Raw genomic sequence first — 25,675 nt, 5'->3', positions numbered from 1 at the left:
GGTGAAATTTGGACAAATAGAGGACCAGACATATTATTTAGCACAAGCGCTGACAGATCTTGTTGGCCAAAGTAGTTTCTCCTACACAAAGTGTAGTGAAACTACGCAAAGGGAAGGGTGAGCAGTCACTACACGCTGGTTGCAATTCATAACCCTCACACTAGATGCCACTAAAACTTACACACTGAACCCTTTACGTTTGTTATATTATGCATTTTTGTGATCTAAAGTTACTGTTGATTACTGTAAGTTTCTCAAATGTAAAATATATTTACATCAGCATATCACAAAATGTGTTTATGAATTGGCCTCAAAAACATAGTATTCATCAGGCTCTAATCGTTAGGCATATTATGTTTTCCCTTTTCCAGTCACGTAACTAATTTGCATATCTGGTATTGCATAGGTGAAGTTTTCCTTTGTTGGGGATTTTACACATAAATAGGAATATTATATATCAGACAAAACCAGGACAGCAAGATGTCATACCAAATTTTGGTGTGGCTGCACTATTGTATCTGGAGCACTTCCTATTTATTTAAGAACCTTGTTGCAATCCCTGTGATATTTTGTATTAAACATTTTAGGATAGATTTACTGTTGGCTGGCATTTGTCACAAATGTTTTGTTTCTCATAATATAGGCTGGACCAGTTTTGTGTCCTAGTAGAGGTCACGCCTGTTGTCTACCTGAGTCTCTGAACCCTCATTATTCAAGGAGAAAACGCACACATAATCACAAGAGGAGACAGAGAGAGGAAAGCCATTATTTAGGGTAAAGCAAACCTGAGCAGAAAGGCCAAAATAGAAAGAGGCGTTGCCTCTGCCTTCAGCCGGCTATCTCTTACCAAAACACCAACTTCAATGTCAGAGCTGCAAGCCTGCGAAAAGCTACCTTGTGCAGGAAACTGGCCCATCTAGGTTAAGGTTCCAGAGAAGCAGCAATTTACTGGCTAAGCGATGATTATTTAAAATGTACGGATCAATGGCTTGGACGTGGAGTATGGTGCAGGAGTGGTTTGAGAGCCTTTTCTGGCCAATGTGATCCTAACCAGTTTTGAAGTTACTCTGGGGCCTCTAACCCCGGGTTGGCATAGCTTTTAGTTGCCTGCGGCAGTGAGGAGAGGTGCAAAGCTGGCGGCGAAGCCATAATAACACAACAGATCTGTAAAATTTGAAGTACATTTCCCTACCACTCCTGACAGAACTCACTCGGCCGTTATCTTAGAATATAAGGAAGGGCGTCTCCTATGCTGTCAAATTGTATTTCTTAACTGGCCTTTTAACAAGCTCCATTAACAATGTGGATAAAAGAAATAACAATGACCCTGCAAGTTGAAAATTGTTTTGATTTTTGATTTGTTATTATATTTCTTTGTCAAGAAAAGGCCAGGAGATACGTGTTATTGTCAGAAGATCTGCCCTGCTCTTCTCTCAAATGTGGTTATCCTTATCCATCTGTGTCTCATTTCTCCCTGTTGTCCCTCTTTGTCTAGTTGATAAAAGCAGCAGTAGCAGCAGCGTGGTGAAGCAGGGTGCGATGGAGCAGCGTGAGGGGCCCGGGGCCGATGGACACCCTGCCACGTTGAGCTGACACCCTGTGAGCTCCGGCTGTACACTCTGGACAGCAGCGCCAACCGCCAGCTGGGCACCGCCTACTCTCTGTCACACTGCCAGAGCGTCATCTCCCCGGCACCCAGCAGCCAGCCAGGCCAGATCACCCAGCCCGTCGATCAACGCACGCTCCAGGCTTTGTTCTTCAACAGCACGCGTCTTCAGCTGAGGGCAGCCAACCAATGGGAGGCCATGGAGTGGAGGCGGCTGATGTGGGAGAAGGTGCAGGCGGCCAGAAATGTGAGGCAGGAGAACCACCAGCGTAAGACCGGAGTGGAAAAGCAACAGGTCGTCAAGTTTCCTGCACCCATGTCACCCTCCTCGTCGCCCTCTCCATCAGGGCTCGACACCAGGCCTGATGGTGACAGCGACACTCCCACCTCAGCAGAGGCGTCACTCTCTCTCCAGCCTAGTTCTGGCGTCCTGAGCAGACCCACCACCCTGCCTCTGTTCACCCAACGCTGCCAGGACATCCTCAGAGCAGGTCTGCTCCACCAGCTGATGGATCAGAACAACTGGCGGGCCTTTACCTTCGTCTTGACCAGATCTGCTCTCCGGGCCTTCCCTACTGAGGGCCGTGGGTCTGTGTCTCAGCCTGTCCTCCAGTACTCCCTGGCTTCCTGCTTGGCAGTTCAGCACGATCAGGCCAGAGAACGGAGAGCCGTGGACAGATAGAGGGGACTGCTTCCAGGTCGTTTTCCCCAAAGTGGTAGTCAGACTTAGGGCGGATGATCAGCTCAAAGCCCAGGAGTGGGTGGAGGCCCTGCGGGAGGCGGCCAGAGCGCAGAGGCCTGCCCAAGAAGAAGGGGGGGAGTCAGGAGAAGGCGCTCCAGGCCTCCAGGGAGTGCTGCTGAGATCAAAACCAACCAGGGATAGGAGACAGCGGGAGGCTCAGAGAGCCAAGCGGCAGTCAGTCACCACCAGTTTCCTCAGTATACTCACCTGCTTGGCTGTGGAGAAGGGGCTCACTGCTCAGAGCTTCAGGTGTGCAGGTAAATGACCTACACACACATACACACACACACATACACACACACAGACACACACTGTTGTATAAGAAGATTACATGGCAGTGAGATCATTAAATATTAGCCGTGTTTTTCTCTATTTTCCTTTCAACACAAATTTACCCACCGAGGGGTAGACATTTCAACATGGCATCCTCAATCTCAAGACTCCTCACCTAACTGCCTCCCAAGACAGTGTGTTAAGGGTATACAGATACATTATCACACACACATTGTTTGAGTCTGAAACAGAGGTCAGTTATACCTTCAAATCCTGCTGTTCTGAAACATGGTCCTCTTCCATGGTCCCCTCAAGAAAGTGCGACTGCTTACCGCCATTGCCATGAAATAAGACTAGACCCTGTTTTGATTTCACTTGCTAATAGACATTTTCCAGTAAACCCTCCCCCAAAAAAAATTTAAGAAAAAGATCATGTGGGGCATCCCCGTAGCTTAGGGGTTTAGATGCCAACCATGAACCGCAGTGTCCCTGGTTCGAGTCGTGTTTGACTGTTGGTAAGCATTCTTAACATATTCCCAAAAAATAGAACAAAAGTGTCAATTCAGGGCAGAATTATTGAGGAAAATATGAGAAAGTAAAATTGGATAATATCTTTCTGAAGCTGTGTTCCAGATCCACACTATTGTTTATACTATAATATAAAGCCTACTAATCTTCACACTAGTGCTGAACAATTAATCGATATCTTATTAAAATTACAAAAGGGCCTACAGCAATTTTCAAATTGCAGGAGCTACAATATTTGTTAAAGGCAAAATGTGTATGAAAATATCGTAATGCTGCACAGATGTCCTGGCCTACACATCATGTTCTACATACTGAAGAATACATCTTTGTTGGTGCAGATCTTTGCGAAATTCACACCATAATCATTTAAATATGTTTTTCAGTGAAAATGAGAATAAGTATGTAAAAATGATTGTTCTCTCCATTTTGTGGCAAATCATATCGCAATTGCAAAATAATTGTAACCCTTCTTAATACCATACTTTTAGCACACAAAATTAATGTAAATTACTATTTTATTCACAACGTGTGCCAAAGAACATTTCAAACCTGGATTTTGTCATCATGCCACTGCCCACAAATAGTTTTAAAATTGCTTCGCAGCCATGTTATATTAAAGTGAAATGTTGAATGTCTCAGTAGAATATTTGTGTTTTCTCTGACAATGTATGATAAACATCCCCTCAAAGATCCCCTTCAGACATTTTTTGACAGAGAAGACATGAAAATATACTTGTGTTTTCTACCTTGGTAAACATTTTTTAAATGAGTCTGCTCATTGAAAAATCCAGAATCTATGAATTCTGTGAATGTGCAGATTTTTTTTTTAATTAACTGCTGGACACACAATGTCAAAACCTCACAGTCAATGAATGAGAAGGAAAACATGTGTCATGTCCTTATTTGATATGAACCCAATAAAGCATTTCAAGTGGTTTTATTGTTTTTATCTTTAACAGAAATGCGTAGAATGTTGTCTCTTCAAATTCATCTATACCTTTTCCTATCAATCTGCAGTTTTGGGTGTTTTTTCAGAATTTAGTCTTTACTCTTTTCCCTATCCTGAACCAATACTGCCTCTCTCCTCCTAAATTATTACTCCTGTTCGTCTCCATACCAGCCTCTTGGACATAAATGGCAGGCGGTGCTTTTACTCTCCCTGGGTGTGAAACGTGGGCTTCCTCCCTCTCTCTTAGGAGGGCTTTGAATAATCACCGCTCACCTCCCTTTTTATTTGTAACAACTGGCTTATTAATGCAGGGCTGTTTGAAAGGCCAGCTGAAACGGGAACAAGGACAGAGGCCGTCTAGGGGCAACTGATGATAATTGGTAGGCTTAAAGCACCGGAGGAGAGGAAAAATGGATGAATGAATGAATAAATGAGAACGAATGAAAGCGGCCTGGGATGCTACAGTGGTCAGGCTTGATCGTAGTTGTTTGATTGAAGGGTTTCTGGGTAGAGCTGGATGGGAGGGACAGCTGGATACGTCCATTTTTTATACAGAGCACACCTCTGCTCGCTCAGTCCATTTATTTCCCTCCTTTTCTTCCCTTTTTTTTTTTTCCTTTCACCAGTTCATTCACACTCACAGCCTTTCCCCTCTTTGTCTCCATTTCTCCCTCTGTCCACCCCCCTCCTTTATTTGACTGTATCCCTTCTTAGTCTCCTGCAGTGTTCCTTTGCAGGTCCTGAAAACAGCCTTTTACACCGTTTCAATTTGAGGCTTTAAAATTGCATTTAAGTCCACGAGTTATTGTTAAGGTCTTGTGTTTTTATAGGATTCTACTTTTAATTTCATTTGGGAAATTTGTCTTTAAAATTCAAGCTCACCAGCTTTAAGTTGAACTGGACACAGCATAGCCTATCTCCCTCTTTACTGGTTTCTATTCTCTTCTACCCTGGGCCTCACCTCTGGTAGTGTGCCAACTCCTTTTTATTTAGATGAGGTCCAATTTTTCTGTGCTAAACAAATAGACATCTATACCTGTTCCTGTCAATCTGTCAGACTGTCAGAGAAAGAACTGTTTAAGAGAAAGGGAGGGAGAGGTTTGAAAGATATATACGCTAGTCATTGCTGAAATGTTTATTCAGTGAATTGTTTATGTATCAATCAAAGTGTCAAACTTTTCCTGACTCCAGCTTCTAAGATGTGAAGAGTTGCTGCTTTCCTCTCTCTGATATAATAGTAAATTGAATATCTTTGTGTTTAGGGCTGTTGGTCGGACATCAGCTTGAGCTCTGGGAACTCATTATTCTATTAATATAAAATAATCAATGACAGAAATAACCCCTCAATGTTGTGATACAGTTTGTTGCATTACATTTTTATTTTATGATGATTATTAGTGAATCTTAGCTTTTTTAATAATTATATTGATGAGTTTTGAATCAATGGGCTCTCTTCATGGGACTTTGTTAGTGAATAAGAATAAACACAATAATGCCAGTCTAATTCTTTAACTTATCATAGTGTTACTACTATCAGTAGTAACTCAATCTAGACTTGTTACTTTGGCTGTTGTAGTCTAATTAGGGATGAATATTTGCAGAATTGGATTTTTCAAAGTTCAACATTTAGGTGTTGAAGGAAGAAAAAAGGAACACTGACACAAACTGTCAGACTTTTAGACCTGGATATCAACTTTAAACACTCAAAACCCCATAATTCATCAAAACCATTCACCTTCTGTTGTTCACCTAAAAGCATATGTGATTATTCATATATGAAGCAAATAATGTGAACAAAATCTCTTGATGTAAGTGACTGGGAGTTATTTTAGTTTCCACTGGTTTCTCTTTGAACTTGTTTCAAGTCATCCCTTTGCATATGCATGCTTCCATCCATACATTTCAAGTGATTGGTTATTTAACATCAAAATGTAAAATGTATTCAACTAATTACACATGGGAATTGCTTAGTTTTTGATTCCTTTTGAAGGAAACGGTTAGTGTTTGTTTGAAGACCTGGACTCCCCATCACCCCTCATCACACACATTGTGCAGAGTGTGTCCTCAGGTTTGGTGACCCCTGTCATTGCACTGGAGCACGTTCTCAGGCCCCCGACACACCATGTGAATCTGATGGACGGGGGTGGGGTGGGTGAGCGGTGCTTTGGGTGAAGTGGGAATCAGTAGATATGAGGGAATAGAGGAAGTCGGAGGTGGGCTCACATCAAAAGATACAGTCTCTCTCTCTGTCTTTCTCTCTCTAACTAACGCACACAAACACACACACAATCACACTCACTGTCTTACACTTACCATTTGTGCACATTTTTATTTGAGTGTTTGGGTGGTGTGAATGAGACACATCAAAGCTGAAGCTTTTCTCATTTTTTTCAGTTTTAATTCACACACATGTACATACACACACACACTCACACACCAGCGTCCTCTCAGAGGTGTGGTGGTTTAAAACCAGCGGCGGGCAGATAAAAGCGTTAGCCCCTTTTTGCTCTGATGTCATCTCTCTTTCACTTTGTGTATCTCCATGTCTCTCTGTCACTCTCTCTCCAGCGTACACTCACCGTGGGCGGGTCAAAGTGACCCTCTCTCACTACAGAGAGCTGCGGTACAATCGGTAGACCTTTGAGCTACGTTTGAATTCCCATTCATCTTTCCCTCTGTCCCTCTTTCTCTTCGTCCCAGAAAGACCCATAAAAGATCAGAGACAAGTAGAGAAAGCAGTTGTTACTCTGTGGTGATAGTGGAGGAAGTAGTTAGCAGCAGAAAGTATTAATAGTTACTTACTATTCTTATAAATATGTGTAAATGCAATTATATGTTTATTTATATGAGGTGGAATTTTGCCTTGAGGTTGCAAGGAGAAAAATAGAAACATGCTTAATATAATGCACTCCAGTACAACTGGTAAGTGGACTTACTTACACTACATGTCACATTCACTCCATTCACACACACTCTCACACCGATGGCACATCCTTCAGTATCTTGCCCGAGGACACTTCGACGTGAGGGCTGGGGAAAGCTGGGATCGTCCGATTAGTGGGTGACCGGCTCTACCTCTAAACCACAACACCACCACTAACTATGACCTCAATAATAAACATAAAGTATAATCCAATTAGCACCTCTGTGACGGTGCCAAAAAACTTGAACATCAGAGAAGTCGACTTTATGGTAGAACAGTTGTATCGCATTAGACTGTACGGGTGTACCTAATAAAGTGGACATAGAAAGGTGTGTATATGTGTGTGTGTGTGTGTGTGTGTGTGTGTGTGTGTGTGTGTGTGTGTGTATATAATTTACTTATAAACTTATATGTATAGGTACTCTCTTACAGTACATACTTTATTTACCAACTCATTTATTTGCTAGTAAAGCACAACATACTATGTTATATCCAGGAGCAAAACCAATGTGTACTGTATAACTGAATGCGTTTATTTTTTATTTATATAACATTGCAATCTGTTCTTCTTGTTTCAGTCTACTTAAAATTCTCTCTGTTCATTGGTGAGAATTCCTGCAGGGTTATCTCTGTTTTGAGGATGTTGTGCTGCTTGTTGAGGTTTTGGTCAGTTTATGTGCTTGGTGTTATTTTATCCTTTCCCTTCTTCCGTAATCCCACGTGCATTATCTGCTGAGGCTTTAGTGCTCGTTTACTGGTTTACTGTTTAGAGCACATTACAGACTTTGGTAGATGCACATTTACCTCAGTGTGTGTGGGTGTGTTCTCTTCTTTTCCTTATGATATAGAATTTGAGGTTAAAGTTTAAGGTTGTTATTTAGGTTGCAAATGTTTTCAGGCTACATACGTATGTGTCTTTGTTCCTCTGGTCCCAACAACAGCAGACCAAAATCGAGGCCACAGTTGGCCAGAAAGTTGGCCTGGTGGTCAGCTCTTTCCTCGAAGTGACACAATGTTTCTCTGACTGTTGACCATCCCCTCTGCCTGCTGGCTCACAACCAGAGGACTGTGGTTTTTTTGAAAGAGCATCCACCCCAACAACAGCATGAGCTCACTGCTGTAATTAGCCTAAATATGAGTTAAACACATGTATTCGAGCATGGGTCTTTAAAAAAGATAAGGCTTAGTTGTCTTCTTTTTTCCCCCATCTTATGCACAAGCACTAACATCAACCAAAGGATAAACCAATATCTGTTGTTTAAACTTTGGAAAGTAGGGATCATTTATAGATTACAGCTCTTCAATAAAGTGACAGTGGCAGAAGATATTTCAATCAGAAAGTGATTGAAAGAGACAGACCACATCTGGAGGTGGTCTGACTTACACTGTGATGTTTGACAGTTATAAATGGAGTTTGTACAGTTTAGCCACGTTTTTTCTCACAAAAAAAATATCAAGAAAATTAGAGAAAGCTCCAGACATCCCTGTCTTCTGCAAAGAAAACGAAAGTAGAGCCCATACAGCAGCAAAGCTTCGCAAGATTCTTCAGGGACCAATGTGATGTGCAAGACAAGGGTTGCTCAGTTAACAGGAGTGCTGCAAAGCTTCTCCATCGTAAGTAACATTAGCCTCGTTAGCAAGGCTAATGAAAAGTCTCCATCTGTCACTCACAACCCCCGCCATACGTACTGTAGCAGCTCTTCAAGTGTATCCTGCACACAGTAGCTTCCCTTGGCCTGAGACGCACCTTGTTTATTGACAAGTCTGTCAGCCCCGCCGACCTATTTTGCAAAATGAGCCTGGATGACAATTTAGGGAAAAATGTGGATAAAGATTATTAATACCATGTGTAAGTGCAAAGGCCGGTGATCCAGTTTTAACACAAGCTGGTTATTTTACAATTGAAAAATAAACTTGCCACTTCCCTCACTAGTGGATAACCAACGTGATAAAAATGTGACTGTTTTAAAATGACCTGAAACTTATCTTTGGCATTTCTGTACTACAATGTTACCTGTTGATCGACATTAAAAACAATTACTGATATCTGCTGAGCTCATCATAAATATATACCGATACAGCCGATTCTTTGTTCAGCACTGTACATTATCAGTATCAATACAATGGATCGGCAAAACGACAAAAAAATGACCCAAGTTGTAATAAACCAGTCACTGTTTTTGACATCACCTGACATATTACTTGCCAAAGGATTTATCAATAATCTAAAAGTAAATCAACAGGTTAATTGACAGTTACAGTGATTGTTGGTTACACTGCAGGGTAAGTCCATAATGTTGTCTGTGTGTCTGACTGGTGCCCCACCATCTTTTTTTTTTTTTGATCAGATAAAACAGGAATTCATCTCTCAGCGCTGTTTAGACCAAAGTCTTGTCTTTTTCAGATGTCAGATTCTTGTCTATTATAGAAAAGTAGCTGGCGTAATTTCTCTTTATTGTCTGTCTTCATCTGTCCTTGTTTGATCTCACTCTTCTCTCTCATGCACTTCCTTCTTTCCTCTCATCTCTCAATAGCCATTTACTCCATCTGTCTTTTTTTTTGTATTTCCCCTTATTCAGTCTGTGCTGGTTCTGGTGTTAAAGCACCACTGACAAACAGGCCGACACACGTCTCTCTTCCTCTGTCGTTCTTCTTTTCTTTCAGTTTCTGCAGCGTTCCATGCCTATGTTTTCCAAGCTCTAGATAACGATCTTCTGTTTCTTTTCTTCTCTACCTCTCTTCATTTGCTGTTTTCCTTCAGGCCTCATGTCCTCCTGGATTGTGTGGATAAGGGACACCTGTTGCATTACTGTGGTGCTCAGCTGTTTGTGACTGTGTGTGTATGTGAGATCATAGATCAGTTTCAGGTGTTTTGGTGAGGAATGAACTTTAAAGAGTCAAGAAGACAAAGCAGGCAGGAGGGCAGCTATCAGGCTGAATAGAGCTGAGGATCTGATGGTCTTTAGGTCTACAAAACAAGTGCCTATTGAAGTCTGCTGTTGTGACTACTGGAAGAACCAAGACTGTTATCTTCAGATGGGATTACTTCAAATGAGTTGGGCAGGTAGATTTTGGCAAACAAACAGTGATAGTAATATTAGAAGATGCACCAAACAAAAAGATGGAAACAGAATTCTAAAATACTGCGTGCAATTTTGGACATACATGTGGTTTCATGACTTTGAGGACTGGAGTGGGCTCAACAAAATTAGGTAGGATTTCCCCCCAAAAATAACTAAAGTAATGTAATTGCCACACACCATGTTGAGATTGCTCATCATGATACCGGTCATTGTCATCAAACATAACATATTTAAGCACTTACTCCTCAAGAACACCACATTTAGTTTTGTGGACAGAGACCTGAGATATACAGATGGATCATTTAACCAGAACTTTAACTACAAAAACACAGCTTGCAGATGCTTTAAATATAGTTTTGCTCACCAAATGTCTTTTAGTTACTGAAATTGGTGAGTAAGTAACAAATAGCTGGTTATAGCTGTTTCTAAAGGCGGCCCAACGGTCAACAACAGAAAAGCCAACAGTTATAATAGTTGTTTAAATGGTGAAGATACACTTTCAGACTGTCTGTCCTGGAACACGTTTAGAGTTTTGCACTTTTTGTACACATAAAGAGGGTTTCTGTCAGTTTTGGTGATACATTAGTTTCTTTTACTTACTTAGCTGTATTTCTGGTCCCCTCTAGCATATTTTAGTATATTATAATAACACATTGCACCCAATAAATGGGAATCTAACTTAAATGAACATGAGGAAGTGGAAGTGTTAGCCTTTCATAACCTAAAGCCAGAGAACCTGCACTTAACTCTAGATGCACCTGTGAAGTTGTGTGACTTTGTTAAAATTGATCAAGGAGACTTGATAACCCCTGAGTTCACACTCTACTAAATTGCACTTGGCTCACAGAAGACACCAGAAGGAAAAGTCTGGAATTAGACCTCATATTGCATGAACAAGGCGGAACATTTAATGTGCGTGGAAGTCTGAGGCTTGTGCCTAAGACTGCCAGACAGTTTATGTAGTGTTCAGCAAACTCAAACAATCAAATGGTTAGAGTAACCTGTATGTAGGAAGTTCTGCCCAAGTTGAGAAACTTTCCAAAAGGTTTTCTGCTTGTCATTACTTACTTTTTTGTCATACTTTTTTAATGTGAGGAAATGGTAAAAGTTGAAAGGGATGAGCATCTGTAATCTTTTTAAAGAAGAGTATTAAGAGCACACTGTTTAAAGCAAATTCCGTGATTTATTCTAGAAAAGCCCCCACATTGAAAGCTCCCAACATAGCACAGACTGAATGATGTTTTCAACACACTGCTGTTCAGTATCACTGTCATTTGTGGTGATTTTTTGTTTAGTTGTCTTGTTCATACGGGTCATGATACAACATATTACCTTATTGGGGTCGGAGTTCCTTTTAAACCTAGACTATTTTGTTTATTATCTACAGGTAGACACGGCTGGATTAGTGTGGTATTTAGTGGGAGGCAATAAACTGACACACATTAACACCAAGTTATAGGCTCTATAACCTTTGTTCTCCTGATCTTGGCACTTCCTCACCTCTCCAGCAGACTTTTAACACCAAAGCTGACTTGTGCAACACCTTAGGGCTAATTAGATCTCATAAATGCACACATAGAGCAACACATATGGATATTATTATTAAAGCCATCATTTTATGACATGCGGGGATGTGATACATTCTTGTTCCACATTAAGATAGAAGATTGTTGTGTTGGTTGGAGTCCCACAATTGACACTTTCTTAAAAGAGGTTATTTCCTCATAAATACGGAAACATTCAGACACCCTAGAGTATCACATTGTATCATAAATGAGTTTATTAATAAGATGTTAAGACACAAGTACTTACCCAAAGACTTTCTCCACAGGTTGTCAACGTCCAATCGGTCTTTCCAGAGGCAAGGCAAAGGTCTGCTACTACAGCGGCTGGTACTACTGCCAGAGCTGCCATCAGGACAACTCCTTCCTCATCCCGGCACGCTTGCTGCACAACTGGGACACCAGCAAGCACAAGGTGGGAAAACACACACAATGATATGCAAATACCCACCAACTCAACGATCTCACTGCACCAGCATTGAAAGTGTGCAGGATCTTGTAATGTGTATAAATATTAGGATATGGATAAACATTAGGGAACTATTGTTCTATTTTCCAGTAAGCGTAAGAGTTTTTCCGGACGTTAATTTGTCCCCTTTTACAAGGAATTCTGGTCAATCTGGACCACACTTATTTTCTTCGAATAAATGCGTTTTACGATAAAAGTCAAATGGTTTCACTCACACAAATCATCAAGGAATATTCTAAGGCAGCATTCACTTTTTTAAACCTGGCTCAACTTTTCCCACTATGCAACGCAACGTCATCTGGCAAGGCACTGCAGTGGCCATTCAAATGCATACAAGCACACATTTCTGGTAATTTATGTAACGCGAATGTCGTATTTCAACGTAGTATTAGGAGGATCTTCTTGAATTGTATTTCATTTTTTACTGGTACCTGAAACAACATGCAACAACGCAACCGCCTTGCACTGAAATCAAGTGTAATTTTTCTTGACTTTTGTGCTGATTGGTGCAGATGAGAGGAAATTCAGTTCCACATTTTGGGAAATTTCTTGTCAAGAGTTTAATTGAGAAAATTGACACCACTTTCATGTCTGTCAGCTAAATATGAAACCAGGAGATGTTAGTTTAGCTTAGCACAAGGACTGGAAACCATTGGAAACAGCTAGCTTGGCTCTGTCCAAATGTAAAAGAAATCAGCCTACCAGCACCTCTAAATCTCAATACGTTGTATCTTTATTTGTTAAAGAAATGTCAGGTTTTAGCCCTGCATCATCCCTTCATGGAACGTACAACTTGGTGGGTATTATCCCTACTCTCTGTTGTTGCAGTGATCCTGATGTAAACTCTGATGTGTTCCTCAAGGTGTCCAAACAGGCCAAGGAGTTCCTTGAGTTTGTGTATGAGGAGCCTCTGCTGGACGTCCAGCAGCTCAACCCTTGTCTGTATGAGCACTGTGAGCCTCTCAGCATTGTGCTGCGTCTCCGTCAGCAGCTCCAGTCACTGCGGGCCTACCTGTTCAGCTGCCGAGCAACTGTTGCTGAAGACCTCAGACGAAGGTATGTTGGTGGCGATGTCTGTCGTGTTGGGGTATTTTTTGTTGCACTTTCCAAAAGAAATTTGCAAAGTGATTCTTAATTTAGAGCACTGTTTCCCAACCTTCTTTGGCTTGTGACCTTTTAAAATGAAGCAACATCTACTCATCATCATACATTACAGATGTCTAAGGATTGTGAATAGTTGTTTTTGATTCATGTTAAGTGGTCCACAAGCATCAATTTCCCAGTAATTCACAATATAAAGTTTGAAAAAAACAAAAACATTTTTACAGCAACCCCTTGAATGATTCTGACCACCAGGTATGGTTAAAGGTTATGTAAGGTTAAACACCCATAGTGATACATACACTTTATGTGCTGTGTATATATCCAGTATAACAAATAGGAAGCACATGTTTGGGCAATATTAAGGCATTTTACACATACATTGTGAAATTTATTCACCTGTACACAGCCTTAAATGTCATCAGTAAAATCTAATAAATACTGAGTGTGGCATGGTTGCATCTTTACTACTTAAAAGCTATTCTGCAGCTGAACACTGGAGATTTTATTATAATTAGACAAAATTACTGGATTAATAATCCTCTTTTGTGTCATTAAAGGACATTTGCGGTATCAATTGCAGTTATGTAGTGCTCTCTTATGACCAGTTGGCAAGAGTTTGGTCCTGTACAACTGCAAGTTTAAAGGGTCAGTTCTCAAATCATACAAACAGAAGCATAACAAAACTATTTGCATGGTTAGGTAAAAGCAGGAGTAAACAAAATTTTGGTTGAAATGACATTAACAGGCAAAATAATAGGTGTTTGTGGCTCCTCCGATGGTAAACAGAGGTATGGAGCACATCTAATTTATTTTTAACATTAGCAGAGTTACACTGACAGGTGCACTAAAACATGTGTTATATTCCACTATTGGTGACCAGACACAGACTTTTAACATCTCTCATATGTGTGTGTTTACATGAGTATGTCTGAGTGCATGCATGTATATTGCCTTAACTTTTATCTGCATGCATTCTGTGTGTGTGTGTGTGTATATATGTTGCATACACATAAAGGATGTGTGGCTGTATATATGTTCATGTGTGTGAAGGTTGGGGGGATAGAGGGTGACTGTTTATCTGAGTGGGGTCCCACACTGAAAGCCTTGTCTGTGAGCTGATGGATGCTCCTTGTCCAGGTCACTAATACACTCTAATCCAACTGCCATGTCTAAGGGCGAATCATCCACCTCAGCAGCACAAATCTTTAATTTCAGTAAATGCGAGTCACTGGAAAACCAAAATGTTATATTTGACTTTTAATTGTGAGCTAAATAAGAAACATTTGCTATCAGGCCTATATTTTATTCTTCTTTAAATTGCATCATACATTTTTTAGCATTTGTAATTTGTGTGTATTAATATACTTCAAAGTTATGACAAGTGAAGATGTTATGATTTTACTAATTTGACAGAAGCAGAATGTACATTAATAACAAAAGACAAAGTGTCAAAGGCCACAGATGTCAGACGTTGGCCATGTAGCATTAGCCTGGTAACAGCAAAAAATACAAATTGTTTGTGATGCAGTAAGCAGAACAAGGCAAGTGTGTGTGTGTGTGTGTGTGTGTATAGTATGATTCAGGCCACGTATCATAAAATCTGTCAGTCCCCTCTAACTCTCCCCATGTTTCCTGTCACTCAACATGGTGTCAACTATTAAACAGTTGACAGTAGAAGGTGTCAAAAATGCTACACAGTCTTAAAGTGAAATGGCAATGAATGATAAAGGTAAATGTAGAAGTGTACTGCTGATTTGGACATGAGCCATGGTTTTATATTTATAGAAAATTAAAGTTTGGAAAATGAACAGAATTAAGCACAGCGGTTGTCCATGAATATCAACATAAGATGCTTAAACTGTGAAATATGTCGTTATTTTTGATCTTCATAAAGACTTTTAGTCTCCCATTATTTAAATGTTTTTCACCTCGGGCTTGCAAAGTAGCTTCAAACCAAATTTATCAGCCTTAAAGAATCCAAATTAGTCATACCCTGTTGCAGCACAGAGACGAGCAGCATCATGGCGTTCTGTGTTTACTTCTGTCCCATTAGCTAGTGCCGGCTAGTGCCCCGCCACTTCCAAACACTGCAGGATTGATGAGGGCCATGGCGCTAAAACCTTCCCCTCTTCATCAGTCTACTTCAGGGAGGGATCTGAAGAGAGATGTCTGTTGCATACAAGCACAGAGCCACGGATATACAATTGAGTGATCACAACCACATGAAGCACAAGTTAGAGAGCACTTTATTTTTGGCCCTGTGCAGCAGTTCTCACTGTCAGAGGGTTACAGCATGTTGCAAAGGCATCTTTGACCTGCTTAACATGCACCCTCATGCAGGGTATACACTGTTATTTTTTAATTTTGTTGTTCAGTCGAGGTGTGAATTGATCTCCGTAAATAAATCTCTCGGGTAATTGTGTCCGGATGTTCATTTCTTAGTAAAAGCTCAAGAATTTCATTCAAATGGTACGTACACGGACAGTACTCTTAAAATGTAGGTGGGGTTGTTATAAGAGGCTTCAGGGCCAAACCCATTTACTTTTGTAGCAGTTGGGAAACAAGAGACAAGACCTTTCTTGCTGTAACTGACACACTATAACCTATGCTGTACATTTACAGATTGACAACTTACTGGTAGCCTTTTCCTCTTGCTATTTGCTCTCTCTCACTTGTACCCAACCACACACTTGCTACACGTGTATGTTGTTATTAGCATACAAGAACAACACGGAAAAGAAGTGGGTGTAATCAACGTCACCTATTGGTTTATGGACTAGCGTTTTGAAGTCTTGAGTTTGGCATTTTGGCTGTCGCCTCATTGGTTTTGTGGAACCAGAAGTGACCATATTTGGATGAGTAGGTGGAGCTACCTAGCTAGCTTGGTTAGCAAGGTGTATCTGTAGCTCATGTTAACAGTTATATAAATTGGGATGCTAATTTTGGCTGGCAAAAAACAAGCTTAAAACAAAACATACTTAATGGAAACAATGAACAGCAAGACTCCTTAGAGTGTCTTTTTGTACAAACAAATTCTGAACAAGACATTTTTATGCGACCGAAACGCTACAATTAACTTTCATGAACTAAAAACACTCTGTGAAAGGATCAAAGTTCTTAGACAAAAACACTGACAGCACCCAAAACCAAGTTCAGAGCTAGTTAAATGTACACAGTGCAGTGGATACAATTCGCCTCTATTGTAATTGACAGGTTGCTGTGATAGAGACTTGACAGTCACAAGCTAGCTATGCCCTAAAGCATACCCTGCATTATTGTCTATTTTCCTCTAAATGGGATCATAATTTACAAAATGAACATCATGCTATATTGAAGAAAAAGAAACTAGTGACTGAGGCCAGAAAGTCATTGGGAAAGTGTTTACTGAAGTAATAAAGGGTCATTTTGTCATAGACTCCAATGCAATCTCACTTCTTTTAGCAAACAGTGGAGTCGCCTCCTGCCAGCCATTTGAAAGAATGCAAGTGAAAGGCATTTCCAAGTTGGTTTCACTTTTCAGACCCGGAAGTTGCTACTTGGGAGGGAGACAAGCTTTTATTGCACTTCTGAGCTTTGTCTTAGCTAGGGGTGGGAATCGCAGGGTACCTCACGATACGATATACGAAACATGGCTCACGATAACGATAATATCACGATACAGTAATTCTGCGATAATCAATATATCACTTGACAATCCTAAAGTGATACATCACGATATCTGTCTAACTATTAATACAAAATGCCCTTGAAAAAGTTTACTATTTATTTGCTGCAATTCCAAACTGTTAGAAAACAGCATAATTCTGCACAGTCTGTAAATAAAACTACAGAGCAACTATGAAAAAGTATTGTCAGAACATTTGTTTAGAAAAGGCAAATAAAATGCACATTCACTGAATTTTTACTGCAAATACAAATTGCTGTGTACCACCTAAGTCTAATCTGTACATCACATTATATTAATTGTTAATAATAATTAACTGTTCAGTGATACATCATTGTGCTGCCCTTTCTCTTCCTACTGATAGCTGTATTTTTAGGCCACTGGGAATATTGGGTTTGAGTTTTGACCCTTTGGGGTTGCTGTAGCTGGTCTGTGAAGCAGTAGAGTAGTAGATCAAGACAGAGAAGTTAGCACGATTATGGAGGTTCCTATTATATGTTAGCATTGAGCTAACCGTTGAAGCGCTATTGTTTAAATTAATATTAGGTATCGATGATGGGCTGGAATATCAATACAGTATCATGGAAAAATGTACAATGATATATTGCCGTATCGATTTATTGTCACACCCCTAGTCTTAGCATAATCTGTTCTGCCTGATCTGGTAAATTGTGCAGCTATAGCGCTGCTAGTTGGAAGATGCATTGAAATGTAAATGCATGGCTTGCTACAGACAGAATTAATTAAAATAAAACCCATTCAAGAAACAAATAATGGATTATTTGCATATGGATATTTACACACGCTAGAATTAATCATGGCAGTGTTTTTCTGGAACTAAACTTTAATGGGCAGCTCGACAGTCATTGCCGATTGATTCAATACATTGTCAATTCTCAATTGAATTGACAATTGGCCAAAGCCTGTAATTGTGGTTGTTAGGGTCAGTCAGGGTGTGTGCTGTACACATTGGTTTCTGTGGTGTTTATAGGTCCATATAGTCTTTGCAAGGATGTTTACAAAGTGATTCCTGGTATTTAAGGTGTGTTTATTAGGTGAATGTGAAGTTGTACTAGATGGCTGGGGTAGTGGAATAACAAGTTGCAGCTGTAGGAGTTAGTAGGTACTAGTAGAAATACATGTAGTGGTAAGAGCAGTTGCAAATGCTTAGCTCTTAGTCTTTCCTGGTCACAGATTTGGTCCTTGTCCGGCGCATGTGTATAAATGAGGGTTGAAATTTACAGCATCGACATCTTTGACACTGTCAACACAAGTTGAGAGGTGTAAGTTTGACAAAGATTTGGTTTTGGTTTGCATTAGATTGTAATATGTTTAGTTTATCCACTCCCTGCACACATGTATGCACACACAAACACACAAATATTTGCAGGACTTCCTACACCTGCTGGTTCACACACACTTATTCAGGTCAGACGCTCCTTCCGTACACGATCACAATCACTAAGTGATGACAGGATTTTAATTAATGATAGGTGTGTCTGCTGGACTGGATAGAGCACTGAGGATGGTGAAATGAAATATGGAATTAAATACTATCAGGTCTTGTACAAATATTGTCATGCATGGATCTGTATCTTCTGTTTGTAATCTAATCCTAAAATGTGTTGGTTCTCAACTACTTTTAACAACAACAACACACACTTTAAGGATGTGTTCATCTGGACATGTCTACACAATTAACAAGGAGCCAGTGCATATTTGATTAGTGTGTGTGTGTAGTCTTATGAATGCTGATGTGGTAACCATTGGTAACGTACCAAACAGAGTAGTTTATCAGTGGTGCCTATCAGCATGAGGTGTCTAGATTACATGCGCACACACATTTGAATACACTCACACATACTTGTGTTTTGGTGACACTCATCACAGCTTAGACAGGATTTAACATGGTGCCATCCATCATAGTAGTCTGAGAGGAGGCCTCATAACACACACACACACACACAATCACACACACACACACACACACACACACACACACACACACACACACACACACACACACACACACACACGTTTGTTCCTCTATCCTCATTGGGACATCTCATTGACATAATGCATTTCCCCACGGTGACGTTGCATCAGTTAATGTGGATTCAGATTAAATCCCCACCGAGATATAAAAACATGGAACAATCATCACACACACACTCACCAGAGCTCTCCTGTGTTTCCACTTAATGTTAGACAATATAAAGCTATTGACTCTAGATTAATAGTATTACTTTGTTTAGCACCATAGGCTGAAAGGACAGTGGTTAAACATTACATCAGTGTACTGCTCATATTTACAGTACAGTATGTGGTCAGGTTCAAAATCGACTGCAAATTTAAGCTTGAGCTTGCCTTAACTTTGTGCTTTAGTCAAGTCAGTTTTATTTATATAGACCAATATCACAAAATTGCCTCAAGCGGTTTTACAATGTGTACAGTATATATCCTGTAATCAGATTTACAGAGACAGTCAGTCACCTGGATCAGCTAGCTAATGTACTTCATTAGCTTCCTGAAGTTAATTAACTTTACATCAGTTTAGTCACAACATTAAAAGCAGGATGCCGTTTATGTTCCTAGTGGCCATCCCAGGCTCCCTAAACAGTGTTTAAAAGTGGTCTGTGTTTTTTGTGAAGAATGTGTCCAATCAAAATACCATACAGTTCATTCTACATAATGAAAACAATGCACATCCTTATACTGTATGTGAAATTGTACTTGTATGTACTCTTTTCAAATAGAAATGTTTTGCCTTGGTGGGACAATAAAGCTTATCTTATTCTTTAATATGTACATTTTAAGACTGAAGTATCATAGTTTAGTTCCTCTTTATTCTGTGTATTGCATGTGGAAACAATGACAATAAAAATATAATACATTCTACCTTGAGCACGCTGGAGATTGTGGTTATTATTTTGACAGAATTTTTGACAGGAAGATGTGCTGACCTGCTTCACAGAGAATGATGCATTTAAACCCGTGTGTCTTTTTACAGGATCTTCCCCAGGGAATACCTGTTACAGCACATCCACCTATACTCCATGGCTGACCTGCAGCAGGTACGTGTGTCACACACACACACACACACTTGTATGTATATAGTTATTTTGATGCCGTTCACATGTCTGAAACATTAACTAAAACTGAAACAAATGCATTAATCATTCTTAGTCCTTAGACCAGTCTGATGCTCACTTCTTCAAAGTGCCTGTTTTTTATGATAAGGACTAGTTTAGATTAAGTTTTAAAGTTTAATTTACAACAAAAGATTTAAGTTTAGTTCAATTTCAATGTATGCTGGGAGTAGCTTAGTTCCAGATCTCCAAATTGCTGTCCACATCTTAAAAAATGAAACATGTCTGGTGTTGTGGAAAACATTCAGTGCATTTGTGACACTAAAATTTTAAATATTTTGTTAACAATGTTGTTATCGCCACCTGCTCCTTATACCCTATTATCTGTTATATGCCTACTTATTTGTGAGTTATTGATTCAATTAAAGGATTAAAAGTCATTCATCTCAACAGGAGCCTTGCTACTAAAATCGATCTTGTCAGGGTATGGACAGCTTTACATAAACCTAATAAAATCACCATTTCTGAATCTTGGCTTCATAACAAAATCACTTATGATGAGGTGGGAATTGATAATTATGTTTTATATAGAGCTGATGGGACATCAAGAGGAGGAGGTGTGGCTGCTTATGTTGATACAAATCTGGTCTCTGAGTGTGTGTCTCTCCTAATGTTGCGCCTACTAACTTTGAGTGTCTTTTTACTAATATCATCTTTTATGAAAACAAACGGCTTACTATCGGAAATATTTATAGACCTCCGTCTGCTTCCATTGATTCGTTAAATGGTATCTTGGCTACTATTAATTCTCTTGACAGACACAATGAACTGATCATACTCGGTGACTTTAATAATAACTGGTTGGATCGGTCTTCCTCAGGTGATAGAAATCTTTTAGGCAGTGTAAGCCTTACTCAGTTAATTAAAGAACCTACGAGAGTTGATGGCCTTTCTTCTACCTTGCTTGACTGGATCCTTGTTTCCAATCTGGATAGGACTGTCAAATCGGGTGTTTTATCAGACTGCTTTAGTGACCATTCTATTAGGCCTGGGCGAAAAATCGATTGAATGAATTAATTCGAATTTTTTGTTGCGGGCGATTTAAAAAATAAGTAAATCGAGTTTTTGTGTAATAGCACATTTTTGGCTCCCCGGGGTTTCCGTAGTGTTCGTTTCCCATAGCGACAACATCATACACTAAACAGCAACAGCAAGCGACAAAATGGCTACCGGTGAGAGCGGGAAGTTTGTTCCCAAGAAAGGAATAAAGTCATCTGTTGTTTGGAACTGGTATGGGTTTGCTGCGACAGATGTGGAACAACAGACACCACGCTGCAACATTTGCCTAAAGCCTATCGCAGTGAAAGGCAGCAGCACCACAAACCTATTCCAACACCTGAAACAGAGACATCCAGCCGAATATGAAAAATGCCAGTCTCTCCGCGATGAACAAAGCCGCACTGACCAACAAACCTTATTGCTTTCCTTAAGTAGGGGGGGAAATCGGAAAAAATCGTAAATTGAATTAAAGTAAATAAAATCGGAGATTTTATTTTTAGGCCATATCGCCCAGCCCTACATTCTATAATTGGTCACTAAGAAATAGAAAATTAAAATACAGAGTTCCCCCTACAAATACATCTCAATAAGTCAATGTCCATCCATTGTCAACTGCTTATCCTGCGTACAGGGTCGCGGGAAATAAGGCAATGTAAAATATTAATGTTGATTATTACATACGTGATCTACGTATTAGATATTAGATGGGATGGGCTTCAACTAATTCCACTTGTGGAAGAGGCAAGGAACTTCTTCCACACTGAAAACCGTAATTGATAAACATGCTCCTGTGAGAACCATTAAAGTCAAAGGTAGGCTTTTACCATGTATAACCCCTGAATTACTTCAACTAATTAAACAAAGGGATAAAGCTTGGGTTAAGTTTCGCTTCTCAAAAGATGAATCTGATGGGACATATATAGACAGTTAAGGAATAAATGTAAAACTAGGAATGCCAAATCTAATTACTATAGAGACCGTTTCTCTCGTGATTTCAACAACCCTAGGCACTTCTGGAATCACTTAAATAACATTCTTAACAAAAATAAAAAAACTTCTGTGAAACAAATTTGCAAGGATAATGACATTTTATGTGATCCTTTGCATATAGCTCATGCTTTTAATCATCATTTTTCGTCTTTAGGTAGTTCAAAATCTGTTTGGTCTGATGGTTTGGCATGGTCTTCTAATTCTTCCCTGCCTGTTGGTTCTTTTTCATTTAAAAGATCATGCCTACTGATGTCTTTAATGTATTACATGACCTTAAATTAAAGTGCAGCGCATGACCAGATGATCTGGAGGCTAAGTTTATTTAAATTGCAGCTCACATATTGATGTTTCCTCTTGCAGATCTTTTTAATCTATCATTAACTACCTGTACTGACACAAATTTGGAAAGCTGCAAGAGTGACACCTCTTTTCAAAGGTGGAGACCAATCGAATGTGAATAATTATCGGCCGATTTCTATCATTTGTGCAGTTGCTAAAATATTTGAGAAATTAATTTTTAATCAACTGAGTACATTAATAATTATAACATTTTATCTCCACATCAGTCTGACTTTAGATTAAATTTTTCTACTTCAACTGCTCTCTTAAAATTTACAAATTATGTCTTCTCGGGTTTTGATAATGGTCATTTAATTGGTGCTGCTTTCATTGATCTCTCAAAGGCCTTTGATATGGTTGACCATTACCTTCTACTGGATAAGCTTTACTCTGTTGGTTTGAATAAACATGCTGTGCTCTGGTTTAACTCCTATTTGCATAAAAGTGTGTTGTTTACCAAGGATTCCAGTGAGATTATTTAATTGTTGATAAAGGTGTTCCTCAAGGCTCAACTTTAGGCCCCTTTTCTCGATCTTTATCAATGACCTGGCACAAGTTTGTTCTCATTGTGAATTAGAGCTTTATGCAGATGACACTGTCATCTATACTTCTGACCGGGATTTGCTGCAAGTTCAAAGAACTCTTCAATCTGACTTTGATAAAGTATAACAGCCGCTGTTCATTAATAAACTTGTGTTGAACATGAAGAAATCCTGATGCATGGTGTTTTCCACAATACAAAATCGCCCTTGTGCTTCTTGTTTTGAAATAAAGTTTTTAGATGGGTCCCTTATGCAGAATGTGGAGGAATTTAAATATTTGGGCCTCTGGCTCGACTCCAACCTTACCTTTAAGATACACATTGACAATATCCAAGGATGTGATTTTCATACAGATCTGTAATCATGCAGATCTGTAATAAAAAAAATGGGGGGGTGGGGGTACAGGACCTGGCCGAGTGAAATGGAAAGGATCTAGGTTGACGTGTGTAAAGTTTTCTTCCTTTCTAAGTATCAAGGATGTTCGTTTACGCTCAGCTGCCAATTCCACACCTGCGCAGTGTGTACCACAGGTGTGCTCTTGCGCATCAGTGGTATGTATGTGTATCAGTGTATGTTGGGCAGTAATAGGCCTACTGCAAAATTACTTTTCCCAGTAAAGACTAATGTAACGGATTACTATTTCCAAAACAGTTGTTTTATTACAGTTACTAATCCAAGTAACGCTGCGCTACTGAACGCGCCATCCCTGACGTGAATACGCGACCGCGCTGCAGCTCAGCGGGACTGGACCACATGTTGTTAAAGTCAGCTGTTAGCAAAGAAGCTAAAGGACAACTGGAGAACAGGGAGAGAGAGGTATTTTCGACAGCTGTAAGTAACAATATTGCCATTACTGTGTCACAGTCTAAGATGCTGAGAACATTGTCTTCGGTTGTAAACTTTGTGCGACCAGCAAAACGTTTTCAACCGCCAACAGTTCTACTTTTATACTTAGGCTAATTGAAGCATCAGCTAAAGCAACACAGCAACGTGAAACTCAAAGAGAAACTCCTGCCGCTGCTGCCAGTGATGCTTGGACTCATCGGGAGAGAGTGGCGTTATAATAGGCTATCACCCAGCAGTGGGCATAAGTAGAGTAGCTTATATTACTTTTTTAAGGAGTAGGTCTATAGCCTATGCTAAGTAACTAGTAGTTATATTATTTCTGAGTAACTTGCCCAACACTGAGTTGACAATAAGGATCAGATAAATTGGGAATGTTTTGAGCTTGTTAGATGTCTAATGTTTACTTTGACTTTGTTGTCTATTGATCACTTATGTAGCCTATACACTTTGCTGTGTGAGTGGTTGCTTTTTAAGTCGTGTTAAAGGTTTTTCTTGTGAATGGTTGTGACAGGGTTTAGGCTATATAAGGCCTTTTCACATGGTCACTCCGCGCTCCTCATCAACAGACAAGCAAACAAGCGCTCCGCGAGGTAACCGTGGCATCGGCTTCTGTGTGACTGGCGTGATCCCGTTAAACTGTCGCAGTTGTTCTCGTCTCACGTACACGCCCGCCTGCTGCCAGAGTTGAAATGTCAAACTTTTTCCTACAGTTTATCAACAGATAGAGACTGATCAGCTGTTTGAGTTTCCTGAAGAATGTAAGTGTTTCTTTAACAGTCAGGCCACCAGGTCTTAAATAGGCAACAACCTTTGCTGCTGTCTCTTATTCATTAAAAATCATCTATTAACTTCAACTGAACTAATTTGAAAGTTAGTAGTTACATTATTTAGTTATAGACTCAATTATTTCATGTTTCATGTTGCACATTTAGCTGTTGAAGTTTGGTAAAAATAAATACAAAATAGTAATTATTATGGAGAGGTTGCGATGGCGCAGTGGATTAGACCCTTGTCTTTGATTCCCACTGCAACACATCCATTAAATAAGTTATTGTCATGGGTCCTGCTTTACCTTCCATGTTAGAGCCACCGCCAGTTTAATCAGGGTGTCGGGTGGTCTCAGTATATTTTCCTGCTTTTTTGCCCTTTGCCAATCACATGCCTGAATATCATTAGGAAAGTACTGTATATGGATGTCTTAACACTCTGTACAGATCAACCAATTGTTTTTCAACTCAAGTCAGAATTTTTTTTTCTCAACTGGTAATACCAATCATTGATTATGCAGACAGAGTTTATACTAATACCTTTGAGTCCAATCTCAGACCCCTTAATGTTGTATTCAATTCCCTTTGCAGATTTATATTGAACTGTCCATTTAAAACTCATCATTGTCTTATGTATGACTCACAAAACTGGTTGCAACCTAAACCACAAAGGGATTACCACTGGATTCTGTTTATCATTAATGTGTTTATTCCAGTTGTCCTGCATACCTTAAACAGCACTTAATACCTTATTGCTCGACATACTCACTTAGACCTCCGATGTCCAACATTTTTTACGGTACCAAGGTTATTCTCTGTAGCTGGTAGGAGAGCATTTCAGTATAAGGTGAGGGCAAGTGAGCGAGTTATTGTTTTGTATATATGCCTGTTTTGTATTGTGTTTATTTTTTTGTATATGTGCTGTGTGGTTAACTTTTGTGTCTGTATATACATATATGCTGCAGGACCCCCTTGAAAATGAGATGATACATTTCAAGGGGTTATCCTGAAATAAATTCAAATACAAACTGTGTCAGATCTGGACATCTTAAGCATAGTGGTAATCCCTGTAAGTTTAATTACATAAACATAGTTTAAACTTAATTTCTCAATAACACTGGGGGAGTTTATCTTGCTGTT

The 25,675-nt window shown here is 39.6% G+C and overlaps 1 protein-coding gene across 1 annotated transcript in view; it reads left to right on the top strand.

Moving 5' to 3' along the window:
- Positions 1-1,495: 1,495 nt before the first annotated feature.
- LOC119884991 (pleckstrin homology domain-containing family M member 3-like) overlaps positions 1,496-25,675 on the top strand; it is a gene marked incomplete at its 5' end in the record, with an annotated part of 29,486 nt that continues 5,306 nt past the window's right edge. The window contains 6 exon segments of the mRNA XM_038695250.1: positions 1,496-1,558; positions 1,561-2,257; positions 2,259-2,605; positions 11,936-12,081; positions 12,998-13,191; positions 19,914-19,977. Coding sequence (XP_038551178.1) covers positions 1,496-1,558; positions 1,561-2,257; positions 2,259-2,605; positions 11,936-12,081; positions 12,998-13,191; positions 19,914-19,977 — 1,511 coding nt within the window.

Source organism: Micropterus salmoides, unplaced genomic scaffold (genome assembly GCF_014851395.1).
Source record: "Micropterus salmoides isolate LMB-PRFRI ecotype aquatic unplaced genomic scaffold, ASM1485139v1 Ms_hic_scaffold_3829, whole genome shotgun sequence".
NCBI classification, from domain to species: domain Eukaryota; kingdom Metazoa; phylum Chordata; class Actinopteri; order Centrarchiformes; family Centrarchidae; genus Micropterus; species Micropterus salmoides.
This window is presented reverse-complemented; position numbering and strand designations above follow the sequence as displayed.